The 15,093-nt window shown below is 39.1% G+C and overlaps 1 protein-coding gene across 9 annotated transcripts in view; it reads left to right on the top strand.

The window, feature by feature from the left end:
• Positions 1-15,093, top strand: part of RAPGEF4 (Rap guanine nucleotide exchange factor 4) — a 298,057-nt gene that overhangs the window by 250,652 nt on the left and 32,312 nt on the right. For all 9 annotated transcript variants that reach the window (XM_019653708.1, XM_019653711.1, XM_019653714.1 and 6 more), the window contains 5 exons: positions 10,973-11,123; positions 12,444-12,532; positions 13,262-13,292; positions 13,513-13,591; positions 14,761-14,907. In XM_019653708.1, coding sequence (XP_019509253.1) covers positions 10,973-11,123; positions 12,444-12,532; positions 13,262-13,292; positions 13,513-13,591; positions 14,761-14,907 — 497 coding nt within the window. The remainder of the gene's footprint in view (positions 1-10,972; positions 11,124-12,443; positions 12,533-13,261; positions 13,293-13,512; positions 13,592-14,760; positions 14,908-15,093) is intronic.

The following is a 15,093-nucleotide window of genomic DNA, read 5'->3' as shown; positions in this document are numbered from 1 at the left end:
GCAAGAGTGAGATTTGGGTGTTTATTTGCCTGGGAAACATCTTTCCAAGTAAAGACGGCTTAATGAGACTTACATATATTATATATTCTTTCTGGCTCATGTTCAGTCAAGTAAAATTAACACATTCAGGACCTCTGTGTCCTCTTTTAACTCCATACATGGTAATCATTATTAGACCTTTGAGATTTGTTGGAAGGAAAAATAAAAAAAAACATTGAGTTTAAGACTTTTTTTTTTTCAACAGCATGCTAATAAGCTTAAGACAAACAAAACCAAAAGAAGAAAAAGAGTACAGGGAACCAAGTCATACTGTCTTTACAACACAAGCCCCAAATACTAACTTTATATTTTTTTGCACAGTCTGATTTATTCATTGATTAGCTTGTTGTCCTTTTGACTGAGAACACCTATATCACTGACCTCTGTTCTTAAAATAGAAGCTCCTAGAGCAATGTCCATGCCACTCAGCTAGGGAGGTGTGGCAGTAATGATGTAGGGAGGAGGAATAGATAGGAAAGTGGACAAGAGAAACCTGTGTATCCAGTCTTCCTCTTTTCTCAGGAGATGGAGGGAAGCCAGGATGGCTGGTATCATCTATCCCGCCCAATGCCCTCAGACCATCTTCTTTCACTCCTGGCCCTGTAGGAACCTAAATTCTCTCCACTGTTCTATTTGTAATCAATTCTCTATGCCTCAGGCACATGCCAAGAGCCTTGACCTTTATTATACCATTTACCTTTGCAGGAGTCTGTTGGGTGTATTAGCTTTGTTTCACAGATAAGGATTTTGAAGTTCAAAAAAAAAGGATTGACATGCCCGAGGCAAGTGGCAAAGACCTGCCTCATCCAGATCTCAGTGTTCCAAGCCTGGGGTGTGTCTGGTTTTTTTTTTTCCTTTACAACTTATTTCTTTAAAAGCTCACCCTTTAATTACAGTTTAAGAACATTTCTTGACAACATACTATATGATTCAGGTGGCTGAAACCAGAGTAGGCATAATTTGTTGAAACCAAATAACTGAAGACTCCAATAGAACATTTTACAATGACAAAAATATTCTATATCTGTGCTAGCCCGGTAGCCACTAGCCATGAAATTGGCTACTATGACAGAGGAACTGAATTTTTTATTTTTATTTCATTTTTGTTCATTTAAATAGCCACATGTGGCTAGTGGCTAACATATTGGACAGCATAAACCTGGTTATGCTGTCCTTAGATACCGGGAATAAGAGCCTCAGACAAGAATTATTGTCCTGTCATGCTTAGGGAAGGCAGGCCGGAGAGGCTGGTTGCTTATCCCGCTGAAGCAAGCAAGTGGGAAGGGTCCTATTCCTGAAGGTCATATGTGTATAAGTGCTTCTATATTAAGCTAATGACTCAATGATTAGTTCCTTTCCTTCCAGGGAGATGTTATATTGGCTTCTTTTATAAGCTACACTTTTTTGGTCATAAGTAACATAAAGCAACGGTGACTGACTTAAGGAATAAAGGAATTTATCAGAAGGATGTGGGGTAACTCAGAGAATTGAAGGAATCCTTGAAGAGCCCAGGCCTTAGATAGGGGCCTCGGGGAAGCAACTGAAGGCTCTGCTATTGGGGTAAATTTGCCCCAAGCATCCTGGGCCCTCATCTCATTCCCCCATCCCTGAGAAGGAGGGTCTAGTTGGTCTAGCTTGGGTTGCTGCTGACGTCTTGGTCAAGGGAAGGTAAAATACAGTAATACCTTGGTTTGCCAGCATAATTTGTTCCGGAAACAAGCTATTCGTATTGCAAGACATCACTTGTTTACCACGTGAAAATGTATTGGAAATGTTTGTGCATCTTGTGGAACACTCGCAAACCAAGTTACTCACAATCCAAGGGTTTGCTGTACTTTATTGGACAGGGACTGCCTCTAAAGAAAAATACAGGAAGTGGAGAAATAGGAGATGGGCAGGCAAAAACAACAGGTACACATAAACTGCATAACACCGCATGTACAAACAACAGAGAGATATAACATAAAACTGAACAAGCGGTCTCACCTCCATTTTTTAACATGGATGTAGCGATATTAAAATACTTAACCACGTTCCAGTAAAGCACCCACATTGAAGTGAGTTGCTTTGGCTGAGTGTTTTCAAAGTACTTAATATGTGACTTTTCACTGCAGCCATATGAAGTCAGTATTTTCACTGCTCTTTTTCCAAATCAATAAACTAGGATAATGAAAAATTATGATTTGCTCAGAGAAAGATAATTACTAGTACAGAAAAGATTTGAGCCCTGAGCCACTGACACCTATTTCTGTCCTTAATCCACATTGTATGTCTCCTCCAATTTTGCTTTTTAGCACAGAGGAAGGTGGTAGAACTCTGTTTAACATTAATATTTCAGGCCTTTTATGTGCTAATGAGAGAGACTCTCTATTCATTAGATATGCATGGGACATGATTTGACCTGATGAATACAAGTGCTTTATAATGAGTTTTTTAAATTATATTTGTTCAGTTTCTGTACTTTTCATCTCCAGTTTCTTTAGTCTTTTTAAAATCTGAACTTAAAATTTGGTTCAATCTTCCATTAGTCTTTAAAAAGAAAATTAAAACCACCTGTAACCCCACCAGGTGTTACTGTTGTTAACATCTTAGTGTGTTCCCTTCCCGTCTTTCTTTTCTATGCATATAGATTTATACTGTTAAATATAATAATGGGGCCACACTATAAATAATTGTATATGCTTTGTCACTAAACAATATTTTATGAATATTTTTCTCTGCCATTAAATACTTTTCCACATCATTTTTCTAAATGTAGATAACTCTGTCATCCTTAAAAATAAAACATTCTCCTTGTAAAAAATATTCGATTTACAGAAAAAGAGACAAGAGCAAAATTCATCTGGTACCTCACCATCGTTTTATGAAAAACCTTTCAGAAATTTTATATAAATGTTAAATGTGTTCATGTTATATTTTTTTTTGTCATACGTATATTTCTTTTCTCTTAATAGTGTGTTGTGGCTATCTCTTCAAACCAATATATATAAATAAAAGTACATCATTTATTTCAGATAATTCCACAAACATTCATTGAATACCTACAATGTGTCGTACAGTGCTGGGCAACAAGGTGACAAAGATGCATGAGAAAAACACATTATCATTTATAATGACTCAGAATACTATATGGCAGATATGCCATAATTTATTTTCTTAGCCTCTTCCTATTGGATATTTAGATTATTTCCACATTTTCCCCCATAACAAACACAATAGGATGAATCAACATCCTTCCAGCTAAATCTTTGCCCACATACATGATAATCTCCTTATTTTAAATTTATAAAAGTAGCAAAGACTATGTAATAGTTTAATACCATTGGTGTTCATTACTAAATTGCTCTCCTGTTGTCTTAATTTTGTGTTTTATTAAACTCTGCCATATTTTTGTTTGCACAAATAAGTCAGGCCTTCAATTCAGTAAGTGACCACAACTAAGTTCACATTATTTTGAACTATCATAACTGCCTTGATTCAGAGCATTTTCACACCATTTACTTTATCATTTCAACACCTAGCCACCACAGGTGAGGTTAAAAAAGGACTGGTATGATGTTTATTTCACTTTATATGTAGGAGAAATTAAGGCACATGGAAGCCAAATAACCACCTAAGATTCCACATATACTGGCAGATGTTTGAAAAAATCCTGTATAATATTAATGTGATTCTGGTTGCAGTGGGCAATGTAGTTGACTCCCCAGCATCAATGTAATTTCAGTTGGTCAGTTTTGCTACTTATAGTAATTGTCTTCCCTTGACCATGATTGGTTCTCAAATTGTAGGCCCAAGGTAGACTGGGACAGTGAGATTCAAAGAGATGCTTCCTGGGACTTCTGGGTAGAAATCTTTCTCACCATTTAAGAGGGAGAACAGGAAGCCTATAGCCCAATTGCCAGTGACAGCTATTCTGCAACTGTTAGGGGACTGAATCCTATGACAAAGCTGAAATGAGTTCAGAGTCAGGAAAAAAATGGAGTCTATGATGACATCATTAGCACTTAGACCAATCCAGAAGCTTACCCTAGTAATAAATTCTCTGTATGTCAACAAATGCAGATCTCTGTTGTTTATGACAGATTGTCATAAACTGCAGCTGAATGAATATTCAGTAATATATGGCTCATATTTAAATTTATAAAAATGTAAATACAGCAATAATTTTGGTCAAATATTTTCTTTTACTATCCTAGTTTCTTTTGGCTTAGTATCAACACAAATTCTATGGTTTTGACATGGAAAAAAATTTTGTTTAATTTATTGAATTAAGAAATAGAATATAGATTTTTCCACTAAGTTTTAGGTAAAATAGCCTTTACATGTATTATATCCTTTATACAGAAACAAAATAAACACAACATCCCTTACTGAGAAGGCAGAGTCGCCATCATTTATTACTCTGTGAAATTCATCTGACCTGGGGATGTTCTCTTTATAAGTTGACTTGGGTTCTTTAAAAGGAACATTTTTCAAAATGTGCTTTTCTTGTTAATGAAATATTTACAAAACAGCAGCAGGTCTTTATTCTCTAGATGAAGCCAGGTTTTTAGGAATATTCTTTAGATTTCTAAAGGAAATTATCAGCTTAAATTTTATTGAAGCCAAATTTTACCATTGCAGTCCCATTTAGTTCTGAAAACTGTTTGATCCATATGTCACTATAAGAACAATTTACTTCTGCAGCTATGTAATTTGAGAGTTCATTTCCAATGAGGAAGACTTGGTTTGATGATGATAGGAACATGATGTGTTCTTTGAACAAAAAATGACTATATTATCAGATATTCTACTGAGTATTTTATGTACATTTTCTCAGCCTCGTATCAACACTATGTAAGCAGCTAAGTAATTTGCCCCAACTTACATAGCTGGTAGGCATTGGAACAAGATTTGAACCCAGTGGGGAAAAAAATGTTCTGAGCAAGAAAATGAGAGGCATCTAACGAAACTGACAGCACAGAAAGCACTTCCATGACCTCCAAGTTAATAGGAGCACATAAACACAGGAGCAGCTCGTTGGTCAGAGTAGCATCACAGCGTTAAACCCAGAAATCCCAGGTCTTATGAAAAATTCCAAAACCGACCATTCCAAAATTTAAAAATTTAAAAATTCCAAAACCGATCATTCCAAAATTTAAAAAATTTTAGATGATTTCCGGAGGTGGATCTATAATAATGATGATAACCAACTATTACTGAGCATTTACTATGTCTCAAATACTGTTCTACATGGCTTACCAATATTGTCTCATCCCATCCTTTAACAGCAGTCCTATGAAGTTTACAGATGAAGAGACTGTGGCTCTGACTGGTTAATGAACTGACCAAGGGTCTCAACAGTTTATAAGTGGGGAACCTGGGATATGAACTCAGGTGATCTAATTTCAGAACTTGCCTTCCCAAGGGCATACTGCATCAGGGAACAGACTCCGCGCTTAGGATGTTGGGTTGCTCCCCAAAGACAAGCAGGTGGTGAGGAAGCCCCACAGTATAGTGAGGAAAGCAAGAGCTTTGAAGTCAGAAGACCTGTGTTTAAGACCTGCGCCTTACAAGTCCTATTACTCAGCAATTATCCTTCACCTCTCTGAACCCCATCTTATAATGAACCCCATCTTATAATGAACCTCACCAGGTTGTTGTGAAGATCAAATGAGGCTATGTGTGTGAAAGTACATAATAAACCTTAAAGCCCCATATAAATATTGCCTCATATAAACTATTGTACCATCATGAGAGGAATATGGAGTGATGTAAAATATATACAAAAAGCTCTGTCTCGTCAGAGGGCAGATGACCCCCAAAGTTTGTTTTCAGCTGCAAGCAGAGATCTTGTATGCAAAGCAGGGCTTTAGAAAACAACAACATTGAAGAGTATCAGTTTGAATGTTGATAAGTGTTTTATAAATAGCTGCATAATTAGCATGTACTTACTGCAAAAAGTATACATAATATTTTATTCCCTGTTGTAGGCTGTAATGAATCTGCTGCCTCTACATCCTAGGAGGTTTTCACTTACTTTCCCCATGATAATTTTAATATGTGGAACCATTATTAGCTGAATTAAGAATAAGTAAATGAGCAGTAAAAAAAAAAAAATACAGAAAAATTACAGGTGCCTGTGGTGAGTAAGATAATAACTAGGTAAAAATATATGAAATAATTACAGTGTTTGAACGGCAGAGCCGGCATGAGGAAAATGACTTGATGGAATATTAAGCTTGCTGTTGGCAGGGTAGAAAGGCCATAGCTTTACCTCTTCTGACTCTCAACCCTAACACCTCACTGGAAACAGACCCAGTTGGTCCCAAGCCACATACATCTACGTGATGCTCAAGGAGCTGGTCCAATTCAATGAAGAGTCTGTCACTCTGAAAGTCTGTGTTCCTGTAGATTAAATACCCAATAACTAAATGATTCTGTTTAAAAGATGTACCAGACGTTTTGGTGTTTGTGTAGACTTAGTCAACCTGGTGATATTGAATATGAACTTGTTTAGAATGTATCTACAGTCTGTATTTCACATCTCGACAAGACGGAATTTCAGATAACTTAGATAAAGGGTTTTAAAGAGCTGTGGTGATTAAGGTAAAACCTTTTTTTTTTTTTTTTAGAAAATTACATTATATATAGCACTCCAAACAATGTGATTGAATTGTTTAAGGTAACCAGTCAATCAGCAAACACTTGCAGCTTTTTGGGTTTCCATATGCCCAGTCCTTGACTAGAAAATGTAGAAATTCACAATGAGTTTAAGAAATGGTTCCCGCTGTTAAGGATTCTGATTTAATGTTCCCAGATAGTGAGAAATCTTATTACCATAACAAGAGAAACCTCATGTTAGGATTTGAATGGTCAGTAGATTTAAGAATGTTTGGTTAGTAGTGGTGAGCTGCTGCTTTCTAAATCAACAGATATGAGATAAGAGAACTGGTCGAAACTATAGCAGAGAGGATCTAGTTCAGACATTAGAATTTCTGTGCCTCCCTGACATCAGATTGTCAAGGCTGCAGCAACTAAGTATTGATTTCCTGTATGTGCTTTGTGGTCTTTGAGAATTTGGGAAATCAATTTCTACATCTCAGACAGATTTCCCTGTTATCCAACCTAATTCTGCTGTATAATATATGTTAGCATAAAAGAATATTAATGTCAGACAAAACATAACAGCATAAACAGGTAAACAGAGTACTAGGGAGGGAGATAAAAGAACTGAGTTCTAGTCCCAAGAATTCCATTGATAAATTTGGAAAAATCACTTCATTCTACCTCAGTTTCCTTACCTCTAAAATGGTGGAGTTGAAGGAGATATAATCAAAGGGCTTTTGCAACTCACAGATTCTAGGACTCTGTGAGTTATCTAAAATGTACTGTGTGTCAGTGATAAGTTTGGCCACTTCAACTATTATGGCCCTTTAAAAATTGTTTAAAATAACAATTCAGTGCATAATTCTAGATTTTCTTACAGACTTTTAACTAGCACTTTATGAGATGCCAGAACCATGTTCTTTTTTTGTTTCTCCTTTCCCCCATGAATTCAAGCAGCCATATTACTTCTTACCTGAATCCAACTGCCATGATATCAGGAGTCATGACCTTATTCAGTACAAGTATTTTCTGATCATTTGGGGGGGGAATCATTGAATTATTATATATTTTATTTTCTTTGCTAACCTACTCTTAACATAGACATTAGCAAAGTATATATTTCAGATAGTGTTCTTCAGATGTTAAAACTATCTTATGTGTGTGGCATTCATTGATAATCTTGTCTAAATTGTTATTTTTCCTGGAAAAGAGTTAGATTTTTATTCACATCGGACTTTCTCCCTCAAATGGGTAATTTGTTTTTCCAGTTTTAGCCAGAGAAGCTAATGGTCTCTGCAAACTTCCTGTTGTGTTTAAATTTATGAACATACTACATTTGAAATGTGACTCATTTTAGGTTGCATTTTTGACATCATACTGACACAAGGGAACTGGTGGGATGTTCTTTATTTTTTGGCTACTCTCTGAAGGGAATATAGTTTTTCCTCTCTCCCCACCTTTTTTTGTAGGAGTTTAATAAAATCTAAAAAAAAATCACATAAATTCTTCTAAAAGCTTGAGAAGATTGTTATGGAATAAAGAGAAGTCCCAGCACCTCACCTGTAACCATTTCGGGTATAATCAATTACATATACAGTCTTCTCTGTGCCCCTTAAGAACCTGATTCAGCAGACTGCTCAGGATTGGAACCGTGTGTTGCTGAGGGAGGGGCAGAGTCCTTGAGCACATGCCTGGATTCAGCTATAAAAGTGGTATTAACCCCACCTCGATTTTAGTAAATAGATATCTATCTGTCAGGGGAAAGGCAAGACTTTGTGAAAAAAATCAGCGCTTCCTTTTGTTTCTCCAGAGGCAAAAATACTTAACTTTCATGAGAAAGGAGAAAGCCGTTTCCCCCAGGTTTAGTCTATTCAGGCTCCCAGGAGGGAGTTACTTACCCACAAACAGCAACGGGCGCTTGCCCAGCCTTGGTTTAGGTATTCAACACGCTGAGTCAGCTCCAGGAAACTTAGAACTTCAGCCAAAAAAAAAAAAAAAAATTCCATGAGGATTTTTGCTTTCCAGATGCAATTATTCTTAATAATTTCATGAACCCAAGCACTAATGTCTTGTCCCTATAGCCACTGTTTGGGGCTTTGGGAATGGCGATAAGAGAAAGAGCCCTGTCTAGATTTGTAAGCCCTGCCATTGAGTCACTAAACAACGCAGGGCAGATCTCTTCTCTCTGACCCTCAGTTTCCTCATCTGTAAATATTTCCCCTTCAGGTTTGTAGAAAGCATTGTATGATCATGTGAGCACATTGAGCATATGTATTATAAATAAACTGTCAAGCTCTACACACATTTGAAGTGTTATTATGCTAGTCCTTCCAGTCAGGTAGTCTATCTTTTATTGTCAACAAAAGTCAGATTTCCCCAGCAAGAAAGAGGATAAGAAAGATCTTTGTCCTGACCCACAAAGACAATGTCGATTTACGTCTTCTGTAGGAGGACCCAAGAGATTAGCTACAGATGTGCTGCTAAGATCTCTGTATCCAAAACATAAGCATTTGTATTGTTTCCTGGAAAGTTAGAATTATAGCCACTTATTTTCAACTTGATATTTCAAACCATTTCAGTCTTATACAAATAGGAAAGACTCCCTCTCTCTCTTTCACTCACTCACTGACTCTTAGGTGAACTAGTACTTTTTTTTTTTTTCCATCTGTCAGGAATTACTCATTTGGTACCCACCATGTGCCTACTATGCTGCTAGGTACTATAATTAATAGTTATAAAATATAGTGCCCAGCATTGCAATTCTTTGGAAAGAAAAACCGAAGTTATATGTACATACAAGCAAGAGACCAAAGGGTTAATCAGCAAAGAAATAATTTTCACATAAAGTGATCTTTCTTCCCTTTTTTTTTTATTGTAAGTTCAGAGAGAATTGTAGCAATACAGGTTGAGCAATTTTCTTTTTTATGAATCCCGTGCTCAATTTATGAAAGCCATTTTGCAACCCATTTACATGCAGTAAACCTTTGCTTTAAGGTTTTGTCATTTACCTTGATCATGATTATTTATAGTCCCTTTAGAGAAGGCCCTTTGCTGGTGTTGCTCTCAAGCACAGCCCTGCCATGAGGCAGGCTTCTGCGGTGCCTTTTAAGTCATGGTCGAAACCTAAGGTGCGGCCAGTCTTCTGGCAGCTATGAAGCCCTGGGGGTGTTGTGTAATGCGGAAGAAAACTGGTTGGAATTAGGAACCTTGGATTCAAAACCAACTCTACGTCCGTTGCTGTGTAATCCTGACCATTTATGCTTCTTTACTATCAGTTTGCTCCCTTGTAGAAAGGGAACAACGCTTTCATCTCAAAACTATAAAGTAGAACTTACCTGAGGTACTGTATATGCAAGTTACCATGTAAGTTATAACGAGGAAATTGTTCTGTGAATTAATTATCTGTAATACGAACTACTGTAAGTCACTGAAAAAGGAACAGTCTGTCTAATCTAAAATCTTCCTTGACCACACACTATATTTTCCCTACTGTAATCCACATGAAAATGTAAACTGACACACACAGTAGATACTCAGTTAAGTATTTGTTGTATTGATAAATAAACAAAATGTCCAGATAAAAACCACTGTGCTAGACATGGTACAGAATACAAGACAAATCATCTATCACCCCAAGCCTCAAGGAGCTTATAGTTTAATTAAGATGGCTAGCCATACAGTCACAAAAAGCCAGTATGAGTTAAGTTGTGGTTCTAGACAAGAAAAGAAGGAATGGTGTAAAAAAAATATGCCTGGGTCCCTCACCAGATGATCAACACAATAGGAACCTTTCCTCTTCCTAACACTGGGTGAGCTTATCTTCCTCCAGCTCCCTTTCCACACCCCCACCCGTGCGCTCTGTATCACTCACAGCTCCGGCATTACTAGATGCCCACTTGCAAGGGTTTGATTAAAATGCATATAATGAAAGGAATTATAGAGATGTGTGCAGAATTATGGGAACCAACAAGAAATGGCAAGGAACCCAACAAAGACAAGCAACAGCAGGACACATTACCACCCCTAGAGATGAAGGGCAAGGTGGAAGGCAGGCAGGGAATGTGATGACAGCCTGATGAGAGCTGGAGCTAGGAGTCCGATTGGAGCCATGCAAGTCTAATTCCTTGGGCAACTATCAGGTCAAAGCCTGAAGGTGTTACAAAGGTTTGTATGCATTTGGTCCAGAATTTTTAAATGGGTGGAGCTTTTCTTGAGGGCCCAAGGGAAGAAATGAGTTCATTCAAAAGATTGGCTTTCTGAGTGTGGACTCTGTCACTCTCGGCCTTTGCAAGTAGCATAGTGAAATTAGTGAAATGGTTAAATGTCTTCCTTGACCCCTCGGCACTTACCACGCACAGCCTTCACAAGGTACAGAACAGGAGAAAATGGATTATGCCCTCAACAATAAGAGGAGAGTCATCCGCCTGGTTTTACAGTGGGCCGCCATGTATGGAGACGTCCTACAAGAGGATGACGTGGCTATGGCTTTCCTGGAGGTATGTGGTTTCCTCTCTTCCAAGGATACATCCTTGCCCTATAATACAGAGACTACCCATAGGCACAGCAGCTTCCCTGGAGAGACTGTAATTGCAAATTCTAGACTTTCTTAACATGTTCATTTCTCAGAAAGGCACTATACGAAAAGAAAAGCATCATCCATTAGCCTGCCACTCTAATTCTGTAATTGGTAGCATTTTAATGTATTTTCATTTGGTCTCTTTTTCTTTGTATGTTTTCCGTAGTTGTAATCACATAGGCTCACCTTCCTTCTGTGCAGGCAAAACACAATGTGGCTTCTATTTCAAACTTGATCAGTCTGTATGTTCAAGAATGAATGATACAAAAGAAACACGCCTCTCTCCTTTTTAACCGTATCATTTGTCAGGTAGAGAGAGGTGAGGCAGGGAGGAAGGGTGGACCATGAGAGTCTTTTAAGGCTATGGAATGACTTTTGGAAATGTGAAGGTATAATAGTTGGTCGGGGTCATAACTTGACTCGTGGCCTCTACCCACAGAGTAAAGGACCATTTTGCTGATGAACCAAAGTGGTGGTGAAGCTGGCACGGCCACAGCTCTCAGCTTCTGCTGTGGAGGCCACGGCCCCTGAACAAAGCAGGGGACTTTGTGTGCTGCTGCTGCTGCTGCTGCGGTCAGGACAGTTCCCAGAACCTCTGTAGACCTGAGTTGGTGACAAACTCAGCATAAATTCAGTACAGTGCTGAAGACTCTGCCTGCATTTTTACCACCAACAACTAACCATAATGGTTAATTGACTGGTCAATATTAAATATGACCAATATAAGTGGTCAATATTAAACAACAAATACTAAAATAATATCAAAATAAATATTAAAATTCTCCTGAAAAAAATATTGAGGTGAAAAATGTGCTCTTAAAAGGTAGACTATGAAATTACCCAGTCCAAAACACTGCATTACATTGCCTTTCATATAAATATCATATAAACAATTCATTTGCAATTAAAATTTTAAAAAAAATTGTTTTGTCGTAAAATATAACCAACATAAAATTTGCCATTTTCACCGTTTTTAAATATACAATTCAATGGCATGAATTACATGCACGATGTTATGCAACCATTACTTACCTCTTACCCATTTCCAGAATCTTTTCGCACTTGCAGTTTTGACGTTAGGCGTATTGTACCATTTTTCCTTTTTGTCTCCAGTCCGTGAAACCATGGTCTGGAGATGCTAGCGAAGCAGATGACACAGGGACACATTTTGATTGCTCTTTACAGAACTGGGTGCCTTTTATGGTTCTTGTTAAAAGCCTGTGACCTTTGCCAATTACAGGAGTTTTATGTGTCTGTATCAGATGATGCCCGGATGATCGCTGCCCTCAAGGAACAGCTGCCAGAGCTAGAGAAGATCGTCAAACAAATGTAAGGAAGGGCTTGGCTGTGGGGTACACCTGCTCTCAATAAAAGCATCTTCCACAAAGCCATTTGCCCCCCAAAAATTGAAAGCTGGTTTTTCAACAGCCACATCGTGTTCTGATTTGAGCAGAGTGGGCCTCGGGTATAGATGGTGCCATAAGGCCAGACGCACAAGAGGACTGAGATTCTGCTCAGCCACCTCCTAGGCTGGGCGGCTGCCAAAAGAAAGCCTGGAGAGGAAAAGATCCTCCTTTGAGGCGTCTTACTCAATAAACATGGGTCCCTGTGGTTCAAAGCAGTGAATCCAGCAATAAAAGGGTCAGTGGCATTTAAGGAAAGTTTGAGGGGGGCTGCGTATGTGGAAAATGCACTTTCTGCTGCCAAAGCTGGTGATGGTGAATATTTGTGTCCTCTCAGACAAGAAAACAGGTTTTCACATGCTGTCCCTTGAGCCACAGATTAAATACAGGAGAGAACGCATGCTACTACATAGACTCTGAAAGCTAAAAACCCTGGCTTTTAGCATCAGCTCCACCAGGGATCTGCCTGTGACAAGAACTGATCCCTTTGCTGTATCCTCCATGCTTTGGTCTCTTAGTATTAAGATAAGGAGGCTCCTACAGCCTCCTGATAGGTTCCTTTTCTAACATAAGATTAAAGCTATACACCAATGAAGCAATTTCAAATAAACAGTACCCACGGTATTAAATAATGTGCTTTCTCTGTTTCTCGTAGTTCAGAAGATGCAAAGAATCCACAGAAGAAGGTAAGTGGTGATGGGTTAGGATTCTCTAATTACCTGTGCCCTGTAGAAGGACACTTCTCCAGAAATATTATATTGCAGTATAGAAAAGTGATGTTTTTGTCAATACAAAATGTTTTCTTCATTCCTTGATTCTGACTGCTTCTGAAGTGTGTTTCCTCTGACTTGCAAACGTGCATCAGTCATTCTCCTTTTAAGGCCGCGGCTGCTCTTATTTTCACAGCACAAAGTTCTGTTGCAACAGTTCAACACAGGCGATGAGAGAGCCCAGAAGCGCCAGCCTATCCGTGGCTCTGACGAAGGTGAGAATTCTCTTCCCACTTAGGATTGTTTCAATTATTTGAAGTCAGAATAAAATCTTCCCCCGGGAATCATCACCTTGGACCCACAGAATAGCTTTCCTTGGGGTACGCCTTTGCTGTCCAGATGGTTCACTTGGAGGAGCCTTTTTGTATTCCAGTTATTTTTGTTCTTGGACTCTGTGCCCAGAGCTGACATGCTCATCCACACTTCCCTGATTCTGCCTCTCCCCTGCCACCACCTGTCCTTGAAGGAAAGAAAGGTTATCTCAGGGACCAGTTATCAGGGTTCCCCTGCTCTGGGAAGAGCTGGCGGGAAGGTGGCTGGCCCTTTGCAGACGCCTAGCAGAGGTGGGGTGCCAGGGTCATCTGCAGAGCGGGGCTCCTGCCCAGGGAGCACTCTGGCCATGAGCACAGCCTTGATAGCAGCCCTCAGGCAGGTACAGATCCTGGCTGTTACTGTTTGCTGATTTAAGATTTCTCCGAAGAACCCAAACCAAAATTAAGAACTGATACAAATTTTTATTTTAAGCCACAAATGAATCTTATAATTTAGAAGTGCTTCTAAACCCAAGAATTGCAGCACCTGGAATTGCTTCCAGGTTTTGTGTGTTCAGAGGTGAGCCTGTGGGTGCCACATATGTGTCTGCTGACCTAAATGCTGCCCAAGCTATGTGGCCAGGCCCCAAAGTACACACACCAGTAAACAAGAGAGCAGGAATGTCAGCATATGTTCGCTGCCCCAGGCAGAAGCACTCCTGCTTACAGAGGTGCTAATGTTGGTGCCCCACTGCCACTCCAGGCAGCAGTCATCTTAGTCATCAGCCTACAACACAGCAACTCCCTGTATTGTGAAAAAAGAAAAGCTCGCAGACAAGGGCAGTCCCAGAAAACTGACTGAACCATACTTCTCATTTTTTCCCATGACCTATTTGTGGGGTTTTCGCAAACTCCTTGGGGATGACAGCCATGGGTCCACCTATTCTTAGATCGGTGCTGAGGTAAGGGGTTTTAGAAGGGCAGGCATAGGCATTGATGAGTGCAAATAAATACAATAGTAAGAATGTCAAGATGATGCAAATATTGGAAGATATCTAAACAATTGCATAGCATATGGTTTTCTTAAGAATTCCCAAGACCAACTGACCACGTTGCTGCTGCCTTCCCAATAGTTCTGTTTAAGGTCTATTGTATGGACCACACCTACACAACCATTCGGGTGCCGGTGGTCGCCTCAGTGAAGGAAGTCATCAGCGCAGTTGCGGACAAACTGGGCTCTGGGGAAGGCCTGATCATAGTCAAGATGAGTTCCGGAGGAGGTAAGAGCCGTGTTTAGTACTTTGGGCTTCTGCAACATGGGATATCTGATCCAAAGAGAAACTCCATCAAGAGTTAGCGTAGCCCTTCCAAGCTGATCCAAAGGGACAAATTGGGGCTGCGTATCTTCCCATAAATAGCAAATAATATGGATAGAAGTGAGCTGGGTAAGTGTCTAATATCCCCTA

The sequence above is a fragment of the Hipposideros armiger genome, unplaced genomic scaffold, assembly GCF_001890085.2.
Source record: "Hipposideros armiger isolate ML-2016 unplaced genomic scaffold, ASM189008v1 scaffold_205, whole genome shotgun sequence".
In the NCBI taxonomy this organism is placed as follows: domain Eukaryota; kingdom Metazoa; phylum Chordata; class Mammalia; order Chiroptera; family Hipposideridae; genus Hipposideros; species Hipposideros armiger.
Note: the sequence above shows the minus strand (reverse complement) of the source record. Positions and strands in the feature narration are given on the sequence as shown.